Genomic DNA, 19,920 nt, shown 5'->3' with positions numbered 1-19,920 from the left:
CATTGACTGACCCGACATATGATTGTTTTGCATAGCCAAAGTGGATTAGTATTTTGGAGGAGATTTCAAAATTTTGAATTAGTTGTGTAAAAAACTTGATATAGTTTGTTTCCCATGTGTAGCTAAAGTGGATTAGTATCCTTTCTCATGTTTTGTGCCTTTTCTAATGGACTAGATTTAATAAGATATTAGTCTCATTTCTCAAATAAGGGCAAAATTATTCTGGTGATGATCAATTCATGAATCATATTTAGAGGGCAACTCCTAGATCAATTATCGTGAAATAGGTTTTCTCTTTTTTGTGGATAGCCTTTGGGATAGTAGTTGAGAACATCCAATCTAGAAGATGAAATGCAGAGCATACCCCTTCATGTCTCATATCGCTACATTAGTAATTACGGTGGGAGGACTCATGTTTTATTGAGACTTTCTCCATATGCATATGCTTGAATTTCTCTATTTTACTTTTTATCTTTCTCCTCATCCTCTCTTTCTTGCTTGATTGCACCACTGGATTTATTTTGTTCAAATACAGTTAATGAGAGATTGTAATACTCTAGCTCAATATTTGTTACTGAATTTGTTGGTACTTTAGCTTGACTGACATCAGATTTCATGTCCAAGAGTATGGTAATGAAATTTGCATGTTTTTACATGTGAGATATGTTATGGAGGTGGACCACTCTAGAACAACTGGCAGGTTGAATGTTGTTATTGATGCTACTGTCATAAATGTTTGTTTTAAAATTTCTTATCATATATTCTTGCTGTAGATCATAGGAATCATCCGTTCTTTCCCTTAGAGTCACTTAAGGATTTTAGAGGAGAACTTCACATTTGGAGCTTTATGAGGTTTTCATTCATTTATTTCGTGAAAACTTACATCTTAGTAATCTTTTGTGTCTATCAAAAATCCTATTATTAAGTTCGAAAATTACTTTCACGAAAGTATCTTCATATTTTTAAAGAGTATCTTAAGATTTAAGATAGAATTATAAGAACTAATTATCATCATTTGATCTTGGATATCGAGAAGTCTACTGGGAACAATTGTATAGGAGATAGTACTATAGTCGTCAAGACCTTAGCTATTTCGAAGCTGCAAAGAGTCGGAGTCAAGTGACAGGTACTATTATATATATTAACGTTTGTATGCCTTTTATATGCAGCCAATTGCTGTCACCACATGTGTCCAAGAATCGTTGCCAGTTTTGGTGGTTACTCTGTCTTCTTTGCGTTTGCATTGGGCTTCTGTGAGTACCATTATTGATGTGTTATTCTTAACTGAAAGATTTTATGCACTGTATATTTGTGTTGTCATGGAACTATAACACAACGTATGCATACTTAAAGCTGAATCATATACTATGTAGTAGCAGCTGAATCATATAGGTAATAGCTACTAGGTTATTAACTACTGTATGCCTGTATCCTGGTGTAACTATAAACGCCTGACATATGCTTTTGTATGTCTTTTAGTGTGCAATTTGAGCTAATAGGTTGCAGGAATGCCACCATATACTTCAAGTAGAATCTGACCAGGAACTTCAATAAAGTGATTGTTTTGGCTTCCCTTGGTGCTTGCTCTTATTTTTCAGGGAGTTACTTATATATTGGGTAGCACAGTAGTTTTTCCATTAATATATCCAACTCTGTTACTGATCATTTTTTCTTATCAAAATGCTGGTGTTACGTTCTAATTTCTGACCATATTCCGTCCCACAATCAGAACTTCTTTTCTTGAAAGTTTTTCAATACCGGAAATTTCCCTTTTTTTCTTATGAAGAGAGTGATGGAAATCCCATGTTCCTGTTTACTTCAAACAATTTAAGGTAAGTCAAAGAATATCTTGAATCTGGAGTCCTTAGTGTTATTCTTGTGGAATTTGCTATTTAATAAATACGCTCTAGACTGGTCAGCATATACTCCAAGTAAACCTATGGAACAACGAAGTATATGCATTATACGTAAGTAAAAAGTATCCGTATAGCGCTAGCTTTTATTCTAGAAGAGCTTTGATGACAAACAATCTATGATTCAACCATCCTTAGCTGCATATTTCTCTCTAACTGCTTGTCTTCAATTTCCCTTTCAGCTTGATATAAATATAAATCCTCAGCTCTCTTTTGAGTACATCAATTATCTGGAGAATCCCATGGAATTAATAAATGATGCTCCTTGCAGGTGTTCTCGGCTTAAGTACGGAAATTCTAAAGCCTTTTGGACTCTTTAGTTAGACTATATGACACCATCAACCATGTAGTCGATTCTCATCACTAAGCCTTTTGGACTCTGCTTCTCTGCACTCAAAGAAAAAGGAGGAGGAAGTTAGGAAAAATATTTCAGAAGGCACTATATATCTTGAAAGGGTTGCCAATCCTTTTTCCCTTGTAGCAGAGGGCAGCATTTATCTTATGCATGGAGTATAGGTGTGAGCTATTCTAGGTTGTTGCCAGTGATAATAATAACCATGTAGTTCTCATCAGTCATCACTAATGGCAAATAAATCCTTTCTAATCATTGAATGTCGAACCATCTAACTGGTTCTTATTCGTTTTTAACTTGGAATGTGGCGAAGCCTGGTCAATTGTTATAACCACTCTGTCTCTCTGCACTCAAAGTCAAAGATGAAGCATTTAACTTATGCGTGGAGTATAAGTCTAAGCTAATGATTAGAAAAAACTACATCAATAAGCCTAAGCTAATTCCGAACTGTTGTCAGTTGTACTTGATTCCACAGATAATAATAAGTTCATTATCTTTTAAATTGAGTGAACCATGGAGAGCACCGTAAAATGTTAACCTTACTGGCTTTTCCTTGTTTGTTGTAACAGACCCTGAAAGCGATAATGCAAATGATGATTCCACTTGGAATAATTGATCTTAGGGGCTTGCTACTGCAAATGCAGATATGACTTTCTTAACATTTCTGGTAATTTCTTGACCTTTTCCAGGCGCCTTCAAGATGCCACGAATTAGGAGAAATTGCGCTCTTTAGATGTATTATGCACCTCACTCTTGATAAAAATTAAACATATATGTATCCCTAAGAATAATTCCTTCTTGACTTTGTCGTGGATTTGTAGGGGCATCGGATGAGATGCTTGCATCTGGTTCATTATATAAAGGTGATGTTAACTTTGTCCATAGAATGGTTGAGGTTGTTGCATGATCATAATAATGGTCGTACGCTGTGTGAATTCACAAATCACAGGTAAGAAAATTTCAGCTCATCATTGTAATTTAAATGTTATTAAATTCTTTCATATTCGTGCTACTTATTCCATAACAGAACTTGATATGAATTGTGAGCTTCTTGCACCTAGACTTGCGACTTTAGTTACCATTACTCTTCATTAACCTATGTCCATTTCTTTCGGGTCGCTCTCTGGAACATTTGTCTGCTTTATTGAATTGTTTTACTTTGTGTGCGCTTAAGTAACCATCCTAAATGGTGTCCGAATAATCTACTCAAGTGCTACTCGATCTAGCTAATATATTGGCTTCGAAATTGAGCCACCCTATTATTTAGCTAATAAATATACATTCATGTATACAACATTGTACTAATTTCACGTTTAATATTATTATGTTGTATTGAATCTATGACTGATACAGAAATGGCTTGTACATCTACACCAACCAATCTTTGTTCTTCTCTCTACAGATTGTATCAAAGTACTACGCTACAGTCCTCTTCATTTTAATATACATACACTTACAAAATGTTGTGCTGTATTCACTTTAAATATTATTATGATCTACCTGTACTGCATCTGTTCTAAAGTTACCTTTTCTAACACACTATATTGTTTAAAGTACACCAACTTTATGTGCTGGTAAAGCACAACAGTGAGAAGAACAACTCCTGATAGTGACATGTCTGTTTGAGAAATCTAGGTGCTCACTCAATCTACATTATCCATATTTCTTTCCAAAAAAGGACACAGGGAGTCCCTATTGACTGTTGCAAATCGCCAGCCTGTTTTTTTTGCTTCTTCTTTCACTCCTCATCTAAAAGTTCAACTGACCACAATAACTCACTCTAAAACTAACTACTTTCTAACGCTCTACCTCTCAGCAAAGTTAAGCATAGCTACCAACTCAAGGTAAGTTTGGTTTTCAATGGCTTTTCTCTAATTTTATACAGTCCTGTTGTCTTCAATAAATGCTCTTCTCCTGCTTTATTCCATTTTTTGTCTTATTTTGTATGTGCATATAAAGCTTCCACCTTATGTTTCTCAGTTCTTTGCATTTATACATCGAATTCCCTTCAACCTGTGCAAATCACTCAGCTACAAAGTATAACTCTAATATAGGCATGTACAAAAAGTTTCTCAACCCTAACTATTTGCTCAAACAATTAAAGCACTCACCTAACTATTCACATATTTTTAACCAAAAATGCTATTTTTCCAAATACTTTGCATCCTTGCTTATGTCTACATAATATGCTTTTATGCTACGAAAAAAAACAACTCATTTAGCTAATCCCATCACCTACATTTGTATATCTACTGTGTAGCTAAGGCTCTAAACTATAAAAATTAAGAATTATATTTACATAGTGTGCTTCTACGTTTAAAAAGACTTCGGCTAACTGATTTAGAAATTTGCAACATTACGCTTTTGTTTTTTAGTACTATCTTGCTGCCTTAAGGTTTACAACAGCTAGATTTAGAAGGGTTGCAAAAATATGTTCATTATCATGTTACACTCTACCTTCTTTGTTAGCTAAATAGAATTACAGCTATTCAAAGCTTACAAATAATTAACTGGTGTCACATAGGAGAATCATTATGCTAATTTGCGTAGCTCTATTATCAGACTTAGCATTCTTGCTTCATAATTCTCTGCTATATCTTGCTAGCATATCAGTTTACTCCGCAATTTAACTAGCCCGTTCTATATCTTTATTATATGCACCACCATAAGGTGTTTTCCTAGACTAGCCCACGCCGCTAGCGATCTATACAGAAAGCTGTTCTATTTACCTATGCCTATTTTTTATAGTGGCCCTCTGTAAAAAAGTCATCAACTAAGCTGCTGAACTGGAATTCACATATTGATTATGCCTAACACGTGTGTACGCACCTTCTTTTGCAGCATGAAACCTGAGAAAACTTACCTCGATAAGTTAACTCCCACAACCAAAGCATACAAGGTAAAAGTGAAGCTCAAGGAAAAATCACGTACATTGGTTTCGCCTCAAAAACAGACTCGCTACCAACAACTACTCTTTGAAGATGAAAAGGTAATGAACTTACTATACACTACATTTCTCTACGTTTAGATTTTCAACTGCCAATCGATAGTCTTGCTTTCTTTTCCTTCACCAACAATAAGTTTTGAATCACTATTTGACCTTTGCTCATTAACATTGCGCTCATTACCATTAATGCACCTGTACATTATAAATAGCTACTTGACATACTACTGATTTTAATGGTAGGGTAATACAATGCGTGGAGCATTGTTTGAGAATCAGATTGAGGAATATGAATCTGTCTTCAAGAGTAACCATGAGTACGAGATTGCAAATGCACCCCTAAAAGCAGTGCTGGGTCGCTACGCCACGCGGGAAGATGATTGTCAGATGAGCTTTGGAGGTCAAGCCATGATCCAAGACTTAGATCCTGAAGCAAAGCCTGCGGAACCTGAATATCAACCAATAGCTGCTATTCCGCGCACAACTGATGCCAGTGATCGATACGGTGCGTAGTCCTGTTCTTTTCACTCGCTTTAACATTTGCGCTAATCTTAACTGTGTCTCTTCCGCTTTTTAGATGTGCTGGGCATTGTGCTCTTCGTTGAGGATACCCGAGCAATCACAACTTCAGCTGGTGTTGCACATGAAGTGCGAGAGATTGTCATTACTGACCATAGGTTTGAACTACTTATTCACATATTTATATCTTTTGAAATCTGCACGCAACCACTAATGACCACCCTCTTTTCTACTGCAGCACTGAACAACCCTTGACCATTTCAGTGTGGGACGATCTTACAGGAACAGAAACAAACTTTCTAAAATCATGGGCTGGGCCAACTCTTGTCGTTGGCTTTACATCTCTTAAGCCATCTACCCACAAAGGTAATCTTTCCCATACTATGCACCTAAATGAAAAGCAACTTTTAAACCTACCTGAGAGCTTTAATGCATACATAATTTCATCTTTACGCCTTTCTTACATATGGTGTGTTTCACTTATCTAAATATTTACATTCCTAAATAACCTATCCTGCATACATTCACAAACTCTATGTTATTCCTCAGAGGCCTAATAAATACGAGCTTGCAAAATGTTGCCTTACATACACATTTGTACTTAAACTTTAACTCACACATCTCTCTTCCAGGCTTTTCTCTATCAACTACTATGACAACTGTGTTTGACCGAAATCCAGTTGGAGATAGAGCAAATGCGTTGCGCAAATGGTTTGACCGTTCAATACATAGTAGCTCACATCCACTACTTCAACTACTCTATACCTTACGTATTCCTAAACATGACTATAGGTCTGAAGAGAAGCGTGCACTGGTGCTTGCAAGGATGGACCGCATCCGTGAGGTTCGAGATCCCTCCGAACAAAATGAAATCCACTCCATTGAGTCGATCAAGCTAAAACAGGTAATTCATTCTACTCTTTATGCCCAGCTGGTCTGTTTGTTGAGAATCTGCACTGCCATGTGTTCCTTACTGAATTAAGCCACCTAATTAGTAGCCGGAATCGTTCTCAAAAACACAGGTTGGAAATACTCTCCAAGAGGAAAAGCATTGGATTAAGGTTACCATTCCAGAACCCACACAATCTAAAATTGTGCCATATGTCGGATGTAACAACTGTGGTAAGAAAACTGAAGTGGATTGCAACACCTCTTTCACATGCAAGTTCTGCAACAAAGAAGGCTGCATAGCAGCACCTAGGTATTTCTTGCATCAATGCACCATTTCACAAGTACCATTTACTTACACTTTTTAATCTATTTGCCCTATTGTCATTGTACAGAATCACTTTCAAATTCACCGCTGCTGATGACACTGGAGAGATGACCTTCACAGCTTTCACACAAGAGTGTGAAGCTCTTTTCAAGATGACTTCATCTGAGATATACACTCAGATTACTGATGTGAGTACAGCTGCCTTGCATAATAATTAGTTTGGTTTCATGGCACCCTACATCATGGTCGTTCATTTCTCTACTCTTAACGCTTGAACTCCTTGACTTTGCTGTTCCTCTATGCCCAATGGCCTGCATGCACCGGTGCGTGGCACCTGAGGTAAGGCAACAGAATGGTTCATAGAACTAATTTGCACCCTCACTAAGACCTTTTAGTATTCACTTGAACAGGAAAACTGAAAACACCTCATGTGTGAATACAAGTCCACTTCATTTTGGACCAACCTATCTATAATTTGCTCAGCCTAACTAAGAAATAATCAACCTAATCACAGGAACTTAGGTATGTTTTCCCTTTTTTTCCCCTTTTCTAAAACAATTACTTCATAATCTCAAATGTTAAATGTTTTTGTTAAGGTATTCCACCTTGTAACAACTATATCAACATGGTTGAACCCAGTACTATTTAGTTATTTACAGCTCTTCATAAAAACATAGTGACCTGCTGTAATTAACACACCATTCCACTCACCGCTGTAGCTAATTAATTGTTATATTCAGGTCATATACTACAATATAATTTCCATATTCATTCAGATTTCTCTGTGAAACTAAACACAACACACTTAAACCATGTTTCATATTCTGATGCAGAACATGTTTGACTTTGCGCCGATTGCACACCGCCTCAGCTCAGAACCATTTTTCCTACAGATTGGGCCGGGAACTGCGCTTGCTCGGAACAAGATCTTGACTTGGGTTCCGAAGATGATCAGCTGGAATTAGTGCATCTCAGATAACCAGGCTGACTTTTTTTGCATAATGTGGGCTTCTGATAGGAACAAGGACCTTTTGTCTGCCTAACTTCTACTCATGTTCTTTGTTCCTATACGACACCCCTACTACTTGCCGATTAATATTTAGTTTAGCTTTGTAATAGCAAGTGGTATGTGTTACATTAATTAGGAACTAACCTTTTGTACCGGGCCCTTTTGAGTGCGGAGACACTTAACATAAACTCTAGCAAAAACTGACTGGATTTGTAGCTTTCCTCTTTTTTGTGCAAACATCTTGCATCAGGTCTAGCATGATATTAACAGGTTTGTAATATTACTTGTGCACACTATCTTATCAAGCTTGCATACTTGATCTCTATAAGATGTCTCTTTATTTATATTTCTTTGTTCTTGACCATTTGTTTAGATCCATATTCTTACTATGCCTTCAATTTCGCTAAGCAGTTGCTCACATTGTCACTATTTATCACTTTAGCAATATTTCAAGAAAACAATGCATCTTCACGTTTTAAAAAACATCTAACTCATTCTATAGATTCCTATAGTTTCCTATTGACATGCCATAACATGACTTACAGCTCATTCCACCCACTGTTACCTCCATATTGGCTATTATCCTTTTTAGCCTTGTGCTCAGTTCCTATGTTCTGCAAAAATGACCTTAACTGTTGCGGTTACATCCATGTTTCAACAATGCTTACAATTTAGCTAAGAGATTTAGATAAGCCATCGCTTACTTTTTAAAAAGGAATCACCTGATTCGTTGTATAGATTTATACACCTTTTCCACTCACATATCATCGTTATTAGTAAAGTTTCTAGAAAACAAAAATATCTCTAAGGTATACTTATTAAGTTTGTACGTCCAACCGCTCCACGCTAATAAGGTTCCTTTTAAAACTATGTGAAAGAAACACAAGCTTTTACAATTACATCACTTTAATCTAAAAAAATAGCTTTATTCAAACAAGTTGTATCAATATTATTATTAGCTTCAAATCAAACATTTGTTTTACTATGATATGTTCAACTTATGTATAGAGTGTCCAAACATCAGTTAATGTATAGAATTCTTAATACTTATAATAAAAATAATTATAATACTTAATAGTCATGATATTAAACTCACAACTTTTTTTCAGTCCAGTTCAGTTTGATTCAGTTCAACTCTAATCAGTTACGTTCAGTTCAATTCAATTTTGTTCAATCCAATTCAATTCAATTTAGGTTCTGTTCTTTTTAGCAAAAAAAAAAAACTAAACTGAACAAAACTAAACTAAATTACACATACTAATATGTAAATTCAAAATTCATCAGTCAGATTGTTGTTGAACAACTTAATTTTGTTGAAAGGAACTCTTCGGGCATGTTCTCCCGACTTTATTTTCAATTTAATTCAGTTCAACTTCAATCAGTCCAGTTCAGCTCATTTCAGTTCAGTTCAGTTCAGTTCAACTCCAATCATTTCAGTTCAGCTCCATTCTTTTATAACCATTTTGTTTATTATTATTATTATTATTATTATTATTATTATTATTATTATTATTATTATTATTATGATTTTTATTATTATTATTATTTAAATATATACCATTACTATTAGCTTTTAATATTATTATTATTACTATTATTATTATTATTATTATTATTATTATTATTATTATTATTATTATTATTATTATTATTGTTGCCTTTTGATAGGAATGATGTAAACAAAACTTTTCCCTCATCACCAAACTTTACAATTTCGATATTTTGATAGAAAAGGAGTTATGCGGTAAGTACAAGACTGATATTTGTTCAGTTCAGTTCACAAGCCTAAACTCTCACCAAGATTTTTCTTTCTCTCTCTTCACCTTCCACACCTCTCTTGTCCTCTCTTCATCTTCTACCTCTTTCTTCCACCATTTCTTTTTCCTTGAATTCTAAACTAAAAATGGCACCTTTTTTAAACACTGACCCACTCAAAAAAGCAGCCACTGCTGCCACAACAGAGGACGAGGCGTATCTTTGTAGATTCCTTGCTAATGCAGTCTCCGACGGCAGCCCTCATGCCTGGAAGTTGTTCTACACCGGCGAGGCAAGTCAAAGACTCAGCAAGGAAGCGTGGGAAGCACTGCAAACGGTCATGAAGGACGCTGAGAACATGTTCCCCGCTCCTGCCTGTAGAGCTCCTAAACCCCGCCTTGCAAAAAGAAGCTCTGCCATCAAAAAACCAGTTATGGGTAAGAGCAAAGCAAGAGTGTTTGAAAAGCCACCGCAAATTTCACCGGATGCAATTGCAGACCGAAAATTACCATGGGCAGGCCTACGCATTGGGAGTGGTGCACTGGAGGATTCAAGCAAAGCTCATGATATGTACATTGAAGGTATTGACGGGCGATTCCAACTTGCAACGGTGTGTAAAAAGGAACGTCGGTACACTGCCTTCAATTACCATGCCTATTATGATGCCATAATGAACACACCTCTTATGCCTCCGATGTCTGATCAAGCTTAGGTACGCGTCTAATCCCAGATAATGTTCTTGATAGGAATAGATTATTGAACATGATTTAAACTAGACAGCATAATTATTGAAATTATTTAATCAACATGTGTTATATATATGTGTGTATATGTTAGACAATTTGAAGAGGTAGCCTCTACTCCTCTAGCTTCTTTGATAATAATAATAGAATAAACTTAAACTTTTTTCAATAGAATTGAACTTTTCTAGCATCACAAACATCATGATCATTGAAATTGCAATAGAATAATCTGAAACTTTTTTCAAAAAATTCATCCTTACTATAGTTGCCAAGTTGTGTTAGAAACTACTTGTGTGAGTGGTGTGACTTATTGGTTGTTGGACAGAATTGAACTCCCAGCCGAGGTTTCAGGAAAGCTGTGTGTGAGGCTGAATTTTGTCTCTTTTCAGCCTATTTAGATATTTGATCCTGATGCTTCCATCTTCTCATGGCTATCTGTGGACTATTCTTCTCCTGTAGAAATCAGTGGAGAGTATTTTTTTTGTGTGTGATTAGCGGGTATTAGAGTAGCCTTATATGATAGACTGTTGCTATCCTTTACCCGATCTTATTGAATTTTATCTTGGTGAGAAGGATAAGAATTACGAAGGATTGATTAGTTTTGGCAATCCATTGTATAAGGAGGGGCCATATGATTATACATTGGTTAGACATAAGGTACACATGATATATTTGTTCTGTATCAACTCCAAAAGAAGAAGTAGGACATTTTGAGACCTTGTTAGATAAGTGCTACTTAACTTCAGCTTTAGTTTAAAGTGATGTTTTAGTCGTGCAAACTCTAGGTGTCAAGTTTCTTTCATCCAAATAACTTCAGCTTTAGTTTAGATGGAATAGCTTGAAAATGCAGAAGTTGTATAGATGTATATATTTCAATTTAAAGTGATGTTTAGAGAGATGATTAGAGATGGACACTTCAAATTATGTTCGGTATTTGAAGTTTTAGTAATATTTGTTGTATATGTTAAGTGATTAATTTAATTGCAATATCCTTTCCTACGTAATCTGTCTTGCTTAGTATGTGCTTCAGCAATAGAACTTCTATGTACTTTTCACTAAATGGAAAAACTTATTTGGTATATTCATAATGCCACAGTCATTTGAGTATGGGCATATGGTTTTTTTAATGGGATTACTCATGTTTTTTTTTTAATGATATGCTAAGCTCAACTCTTAATTCTTTCAAATCTTTGATTAGTAAATATTGCCACTTTCTAACAGAAGAGTAATCTTGACTACATTTCTAATAATCTTTGAAAAAATCAAGAAATTCACTACATTTTATAGTTACTGCTCTACTTTACTACTGTAAATTAGAAGAGTAAAACTGAAACCTGAAAATCTTGAGGTTTTCTTCATTGAATGAGTAGGAGTGGCATACAATAGAGAAGAAAATCTTGAACTTGTGTCCACTTTTGAATGTTACAGTGAGACGTCATGTTTAGAGTTGTTGCACCATCTTTGAAGGAAGGAATGCTAAGCTTCTGTATACAAGAATATTAGTGTCGGATTTATGCTGCAAGTTATTTGTTAGAGATAGATCTTATTATATGTACTCTTCTTAGATTGATTCCATCAAATTTCATCATCCTTAGCATTTGTCTTCCTGTAGCTTGAAGACTAGCTACACCTGCTTTTGAAGAAAGAAGAATGCGGAGTATTGCTTTTGCCCACACACATGCTCCTACAACTCCAAAATTGCCAGCTCTTATGCCTATTTTGAAAACTATGTTATCATGCAAATTTGTATAAAATTAGGTGGTGTATGCACTTTTTTGGACAAGCTCAACTAACAGAGCAATCTAATGTAGGAAGGAAACAAATTTACAAGCATTAACATCTTGCCTGCATTGCTCTAACCAGGAACATTAGTCTTATAGTCTTAAAGTTATTATAGTTTAATGTGTATTAGATATCTACGTAAGCGCATCCAAATTGCGCAAATTCTACAATATCCGTAACACAACAAACATACATCTACACTTCGTTTCATAACGTGCGAAACCACTTTACTACTTTGAGACACCTAAACGACTACAAATAGCACCATTCTACTATTTCGGAAAATAATACAATGCCTACAAAAATAGTATCGAACTAATAACACCTAAGGAATTACGAATAACAATAACGCTATTTTGGGGTGCCGCGCGCGTAGGCGCGCGGTGCAACAACTAGTATATACAAGTGTTCTGATATTCCTTGGGGAGAACACAAAAAATACAACCTCTCCTCTCTTCTGGGCAATACTCAAGAGCGTTCATAATCTGCTTTTCTGTCAACACCGGAAAGGTAGAAGTCGTGTATCCCTGAAGGTTGATTGCTGTGAGTCCGTGTGTTGTAGCGGGGCAAATTCAACTTTAGGGCAGTGAGTTCTTCACACCACGGTTATCAGATAAGTTTAATTAATGTTCTTAGCAGTTTTAGTTCCTACATATTTAACCCAAAACTTATGTCTAATTTAATGGAATGTTATGATAGAGAATAAGTGTAAACTACAATGGTATCATATAAAATTCAAAAAAGTTTGGGTACCAAATGAAAAAGTCTAAAATACAGTAATACCAAATGGAATTTCTCAACAATAAATTACTACACAACCATCCCATACAAGAATTTGTGTTATTGAATTAACTCACATTACTAACTATAGGCATCAACCATCAAAAGCCGTAATTGTTTCTATAAAAAGGCCATGGAACCAAACGATCTTAACCGTCATCAATCTTTGACAACTACTATTTCTAATTTTAACACAACATTACTTGTGCAAAACTTCAAGAAGTCTGTTATGTGGTTTGTTTGGAATTTGGTGTTGGAGACTTGAGGGGTGTACTGTGGAGTTGTGGACGGCCGGGTTTTATGACTTGTGACTTGTGTGAGTCGTGCGACTACTTAGGGGTGGAATTGTGAAAATGAATATCAATGCACAATAGCGTGTTTACTACACTTCTAGTAAAAAAAAAAGATAATATAAAAATGAAAAAAAAAAAATTGTTTGCAAATTTTTATTTACCTTGTAATACTACCTCGGTTTCTTTTTAATTGTTACATTTTGACATTTTACACTATTCATAAATTGCACTTTAACCCTCGTTTGTGATTTATACGTGAATAAAAACATAGTCATGTGGGATCTTGTTAGATTCGTATTAGTATGTATTTTATTAATATGTAGTTTTTATATTTTTTACAAATACAAAATTAGAGATATAAAGGCTCAAAGTAGTGCATCGACATGCGTGAAAAGTGTAAGTGTAACAATTAAAAAGAAACGGAGGTAGTATATAAAAACACCCGTTGGTTTCATAAACACTACTTATCTTTTATGAACACAACCTGTTAGTTGTATAAACACTACTTACAATACTTTGACACTATTTTTAGTTACATGAACACTATTTGTTAACATCGCATTTTTCGAGGTCAACCTTTTTATTAGACTGACAACTTTTTGTTAGACTGACGCTATTTGTAAACAGTATTTATATTCATGAACACTTTGTAATTATATAAATACTATTTGTAGTTGCATGAACCCTTTTTTGAGCATCATATTTTTCGAAGTCATCTTTTCATTTGACATACTACTTTTTTTTTTTTGTTCCATATATATTGACGATTTTATCTTAGCTAGATGTTTTTTTTTTGAATAGTAAAATTAATTCATTAATAAAAAGTCATACGACATCTACATAAGCAATCGAATCAAACAAATACATAAGTTGAATCAAACAAAAATTTCCTTCATAAAAACTACGATCGTCAAACAAATCTTGCAATGTGGAACATCTCCCGCTTATATCGTTGGAAAATACAGCCTTGTTGGAGAGACAATCTAACGATGCCTTGTAGTCGTGAGGATGATTTCCGTCGGATTCAACTGACTGTATTCGAAAAAATGATAACCTTTGTGATCCCGCATAATTCTTCACCAACAAAATAATTTCACGGCAATCCATTAGATTTAGTATCCTGGATTGTAACCTGTAGAAATTCCCCCTCTAAAAGAGGAGAAAAACCCTGTCTTTCGAAGGAGGTCGAAAAACCTTGTCTTTCGAAGGAGATCGAAAAACCTTTTCTTACGAAGGAGATCGAAAATCCTTTCTTTCGAGGGAGAAATCGTTATTGGAAACCTAAAAACAAATAAAAAAACAAAGATGGGGGCTTTCCAACGGTAAAAACCGATGAAAGCCCCTTTAAAAATCAACAATGGAGGCTAGGGTTTTTGAAAGTAGAGATGAGAGAGGGGAGAGAGGGGAGAGAGAAAAGTTGGTGTGAACTCCTAGCTAGATGTTAACATATAGCAATTAGATGTTTATCATAATTCATAGCTCATGGAACATGGTGTGAACTCTTAAATGAAATGATGTGTAACTATTGGAAATAGGACTGAGGTGTCTAAAGCCCACCCTCTGGCCACTAATCCATCCATATGTCAAAAAAAGAAAATTATTGGAACTGGAAGCTGCTACGAAGGAAGCAAAAAACGCTTTAATTAAAAAGACTAGTTTGGGCTTTATCTCAAAAAAAAAAAAAAAAAGTTTGGCCAATTCGTTCTTAAAAGACAAAAGAGTCCCTCAAAAAAGAAGTTGAAAATCTTCGTATAAATACCCACAAGATTCAGGAGGTGAAATCACAAATTAAACCAAGCAAGAAAGAAGAAGAGGAAAAACATTTTTGAAAGCTCAAGTTTCACAGTCGACTTTGCCGCATAAATTCAAGGTTTCGATTTTTCCACCACACTTTGTCTATAATTTCTCTTTTCATTTTTTTAACTTCTCGCTATTATAATTTGGGATACTTTGCAATTTTATGATTGTTCTATATTGAGTTACAAATGTTGTATTTGTTTATGAAAATCATGGAATCAACATCATCTATTCATCTACTAAAATGGTATACAACAACATTTGTGATCTGATATTACATCATGTATAACATTTGCATATGTTATGTTCACAACTATTCTGAACTAGGTATAAATCGGGGTTTGGGGAAGGGGGTTGTTTGAGTTATGTTGAGCGAGGAATGAAATTATGATAATACTAATTTGATTAAAGATGCTGAATTTAATACAGGTAATGGAGGTCATCACCATGTTTTTGGAATTTGTGGGTCTGTTGGCCTTGTTACTTAGGGGACATTGCCTTGCTGAGAGGAAGAGAGTTCTCCAGGGTAAACTTGAGTACTTGAAAGCCAGAATGCAGGACATAAGAGATGTCTGTAGTACTCGAATTCGGCGAGGCAAGAAGCAAAAGCTAGATAATGACCAGTTGGACTGGATGGATGAAGCCAGGGAACTAGTAAAGAAAGCTGAATTTGTGTTAGGACGGCATCATGTTGGAGGATGGAGGGGATTTTTGATGGGTGTGAAGACATGGGATGTTGAAAAATTGGTTGATGCTTTTGAAATCCATGACAACAAGGGTGATGAGCTTTTCGGACTGACCATGTCTAATGCACGAGTCCTACATCGTGGCTATTATATACCAGTGAAAGCGTTAGTTGGAGAAGTTGCTTCAAGTACTTTGAATCAACTCGAGCTTTTATTACAAGATGATAATGTTGGAAGGATTGCTATTCATGGGGTAGAAGGAGTTGGTAAAACCTTTTTGATGAAGCACCTGCACAACAGTGCAGTGAAGTGGGATGAGAAATTTGAGCATGTTTTCTGGGTCACTTTCTCATATCAGTTCACTATCGAGCATGTACAGGATGTAGTTGCTGCAGTTGTGAATTGTCATTTCACTAGTGATGATGACTTGAATATAAGGGCAAGTGAACTCTCGAATACACTTGCGGGTCTAGGTAGTTTTGCACTTTTCTTAGATGGTGTACCGGGGGCTGAATTTTCTTTGGACCAGGTAGGAATTTGTGTCCCTGCAGAAGGGAGCAAATGCAAGGTAGTTTTAACTACTGTATCTAACTTGGAATGTAGATTGCTGGATCTTTTTGATGCTGTCAAAGTTGATCCTCTTACTAAGGAAGAAGGATACCTGTTGTTCATGCGTGAAGCAAATATTGATGAAGCATTTGGTTCTTCCCTTGATGGCATTTCTAACTCACTTGCTGATATGTGTTCTGGACTGCCACGTACAATTGTGAACATAGCTACTCACATGTGTGGCATAGATGACTCATGTGAATGGAGAAATGCACTATATGAATTTGGACGTCTGGGGATGAGAAACAAATTACTTCCCATTGAAGATGTAACTTATGATTCATCAACTCTTGTGTGATCGTAAAAAAACTAAAGATGAATGTGGTACCTTCTTCTGAAACCTTCCAGATTTTTTCGGATTAGGTTGACAAGGAACTGAGTATAGTAGTATTTGGGTCAATGTAGAGGGAAATCGACTAACACGTTGATCAGGGTCCTTAGTTGTGTCATGTACCAGGATCCAGGTTTAATGATTGAAAGAATTGGTTATGAATGGTATCCTTTCTAGCTGATGATTTCATTCAATCAGAAAGAGAAGCAGAGTTAAAAAGAGCTTGATCTCCGGACCTTCTTATATATATCTTCAATGATTTTACCACAGGAAGTGAAGTGATTTCCATGAGCGTGACAGGAAGATGGATTCGGGATTCAAGTATATAACTTCATGAGGCTTTTTGTAGTGGATGGGTGGGGGCTCTACATGTGAAAAATCGATAATAATATGTATCTATGTATATATATAATCAAGTTTATCCTTTACGTCTCTGTTGCACTGTGATTTAGTTTAATTGGTCAGGTTGAATGTAGGCATCTTGTTTCAGTTCTCCCCTGCTTTTTATTTGAATGTTTGTAACTCATGTATGTACCATACGCTTAACCTGAACTACTTGAGACTAACAAGGGGATGTCTGAGACATCCAAAGTTTTTATGTTTTAAGAACAGAAATAGTACAAAAAGTTAAGTGGCAGCAAAGGTTTTGACAGTAGATATAACTGGTAGAATTTAGATAAATGTTGAGACTAGGAAAAATTACAGGAGCGTCGGGAAGTTAAAATTCTTGCCAAAGGGTAATGTTCTTCATGAACTCAGTGTCTGCCTAGTTGGCTACTGGCTAGTTATATCTCTTCAGAACAACAATTAGAATGTGACAGAATTCGATAAAAATATGAAGGTGTTGAGAACAAAATGTGTATCGTCTGTCTGTCTTGTTACTATCTTTGTGTTGGCTCTCATTCAGTCCCTTACTGGCGTACTGCTCTCTCCGTATATTTGTTGTCCATTAATCAGATTCTAAAGCATCCAAATTGCACCAAGCGAGCAACTTCATTGCTCGAGTTCCGGGAAACGAGTTTTGTTCAAGCTGTTGATTTGTAAGCAGTGGTAGAGTTTAGCCCACTTACAAGTTAGGAGGTTCCATCCTAAAACCAATTGGTGATAGGAGGAGTAACTCCTTATCTTATAAAGTGGTTTATTCTCTCCTCTTTCTCCAATGTGGGACACTCACAAGTGGACATTTAATGGGTTTCAACAGATGTCAAGCCACTTTGTGGGGAATCGGGGATGAATTTGTCGAGAGCTAACCGTTATGGGCAACCGTTACCCATAACCGGTCCATTTTCTCTTTTCTTGGGTCCCTTCTCTCTCTTGCTGCATCATTCTTGGAAAAAAAAATTATCTAATTTTGTTGAACTTATTTTACTTAATTTATTTTAATGAAACTCTAGAGTATTAAAAAATTATAATTTATAATAAAATAATTTTTTATATATTTTTATTTGAAGTTGTTACTTAAATCTAGTTGATATATAAAATGACTAGTATATTATATATTGTACCAACTTATCATATCAATTGACTATACGTTGACTGCATCTTATCATTTTAAGTGAATGTTATACCCCATTTGTCCCAAAATATAGTTCTTGTTTCTTTTTGCACAATTGTCAAGATCTACATTAGTGAGAGTATTTGGTCAAACATTTTAAAGTTTTGACCCCAAAATAGAAACAAGAACTATATTTTGAGACGGATGTAGTATTATATTGTATTTGTATTAAGTTATTACTCTAAAGTTTTAACTTTAAAATAAATTTAGTAAAATAAATTCAACAAAATTAGCTACTTTCTATTTTTAACAATAGCGTATATCAGCAACACGGAAAAGGAACCCAGAGAGAAAGAGGGGTCAATTATTCTCTTGTCATTTGCTCTTGCATTTTATTACCAAGATGTCCTATTATGGGCAACTGTTGTCCACAATGGTGGATGTATAACACCATGGTGCACGTGCTCCAGCATTTAAAAAAAATCTCACAACAATAATTTACGGGTTTCTCACATCTAAAAAAACTCACTTTTCTCTTACATCTCCCTTTCTCTCTCATACAATGTCAAATCTCAATCACTTTCACTTCTTCCAACGCGTCACCACCTCACCGAAGTGACGACCTCACCAATCACCGGCGCCGCGAACATTGAACCCGCGTCTCGCGAACACATGTAGTCCTGCTCGCTGCTACGCTGCTCGTGAGTTTGTGACTCGCTGACTCGAAAATCCTGTCTGCAACTGCAGCCAGCAGAGCCACTTGGAACTCTGCTCTAAAGTCAGAACTCGGTGGACAGTGCCACGGTGGACGTTCCGTGTTCGTGACTAGCCACTAGGTACTTTTCTTCTTTATTTCTTGTTTTACTTTACAAATTAGGATTTCATCAATTTCTTTATAATTGGAAAATAAATTGTTGTTTCACTTGTTATGGGTGTTTATATTTTAGATTATATAATTTAGAATTGTTATAAATGTTGATTTTGTTGTTGTACTTTGATTTGAGTGTTATTGGTGTTTGAAAATTGAAATGGCATTATGTTTGAATTGGATGTCATGTTGAATTTTTTGATTATTCATGATCTTAAACAAAGATCATCCCACTCTCTTTCTAACTTTCTCTCTAAAAAATAACATCCCACAATCTTATCCTACATATCCTCTTAACCATGAACAAAAAAAAAGTTATCCCAACTCATTTTTCCTCTTTTTCTCTTATTTTTTGACCCCACCCAACTACTTTTACTCTCTTACTCTTTACTTTTTATTTTTTTGAAGTGTAAAAATGAAAGATATTTCATATAAAATAAGCAAAATTAGAGAAAATAAGTAAATAGCTGAATTTTTTTTTATCCAAAATATAGCAAAATGGGTCTCTATTTATAAAACTCGGAAAAATAGAGCTATTGGTATTTTTTTTTCACTTTGTATTTTTTAAAATAAAATCATTGGAAATTTTATAACAATTACTATATTTTAAAATCCAGTCAAAATGTGACATTTGGCATCACTCATCCCACAATCTTATTCACCATTTCACTCACCCCATACAAAATTTTCATCTCAATCAACCCATGATCTTATTTTCATTCATTATTAAGAGCATTTTTTTTAAGATCATCCACTTGATCTTTGTTTTCAATCACCACTAAGAGCACCATTATTCATGATCTTAAATAAAGATCATCCCACTCTCTT

The 19,920-nt window shown here is 35.3% G+C and overlaps 3 protein-coding genes across 7 annotated transcripts; all 3 read left to right on the top strand.

Annotated features, from left to right (window-relative positions):
- The first annotated feature begins 2 nt into the window (after positions 1-2).
- LOC104899612 (replication protein A 70 kDa DNA-binding subunit B) lies at positions 3-8,297 on the top strand. 4 transcript variants are annotated; one of them, XM_048648043.2, is made up of 12 exons: positions 3-1,253; positions 2,835-2,932; positions 3,087-3,307; positions 5,107-5,254; positions 5,453-5,714; positions 5,787-5,886; positions 5,967-6,094; positions 6,361-6,439; positions 6,521-6,632; positions 6,751-6,929; positions 7,012-7,132; positions 7,778-8,297. In XM_048648043.2, the coding sequence occupies exons 4-12, from the start codon at positions 5,108-5,110 to the stop codon at positions 7,907-7,909; spliced, it is 1,260 nt and encodes a 419-aa protein (XP_048504000.1). In that variant the 5' UTR covers positions 3-1,253; positions 2,835-2,932; positions 3,087-3,307; position 5,107; the 3' UTR covers positions 7,910-8,297. The 4 variants fall into 4 exon arrangements, with proteins under 4 accessions (XP_048504000.1, XP_048503999.1, XP_048504001.1 ...); XM_048648042.2 differs by having other exon boundaries at positions 3-2,932; XM_048648044.2 differs by lacking the exons at positions 3-1,253; positions 2,835-2,932; positions 3,087-3,307 and adding an exon at positions 3,319-4,109.
- Positions 8,298-9,722: 1,425 nt separating this feature from the next.
- On the top strand, positions 9,723-12,288 carry LOC125499450 (uncharacterized). Its single transcript, XM_048648267.2, has 2 exons — positions 9,723-10,420; positions 12,064-12,288. The coding sequence occupies exon 1, from the start codon at positions 9,857-9,859 to the stop codon at positions 10,418-10,420; it is 564 nt and encodes a 187-aa protein (XP_048504224.1). The 5' UTR covers positions 9,723-9,856; the 3' UTR covers positions 12,064-12,288.
- Positions 12,289-15,018: 2,730 nt separating this feature from the next.
- On the top strand, positions 15,019-17,157 carry LOC104899611 (probable disease resistance protein At5g63020). Of its 2 annotated transcripts, none has more exons than XM_057396385.1 (2): positions 15,019-15,176; positions 15,515-17,157. In XM_057396385.1, the coding sequence occupies exon 2, from the start codon at positions 15,515-15,517 to the stop codon at positions 16,694-16,696; it is 1,182 nt and encodes a 393-aa protein (XP_057252368.1). In that variant the 5' UTR covers positions 15,019-15,176; the 3' UTR covers positions 16,697-17,157. The 2 variants fall into 2 exon arrangements, with proteins under 2 accessions (XP_057252368.1, XP_010685128.1); XM_010686826.4 differs by having other exon boundaries at positions 15,023-15,176; positions 15,533-17,157.
- Positions 17,158-19,920: the final 2,763 nt, after the last annotated feature.

Source organism: Beta vulgaris, chromosome 7 (assembly GCF_026745355.1).
Source record: "Beta vulgaris subsp. vulgaris cultivar EL10 chromosome 7, EL10.2, whole genome shotgun sequence".
Classification (NCBI taxonomy): domain Eukaryota; kingdom Viridiplantae; phylum Streptophyta; class Magnoliopsida; order Caryophyllales; family Amaranthaceae; genus Beta; species Beta vulgaris.
Note: the sequence above shows the minus strand (reverse complement) of the source record. Positions and strands in the feature narration are given on the sequence as shown.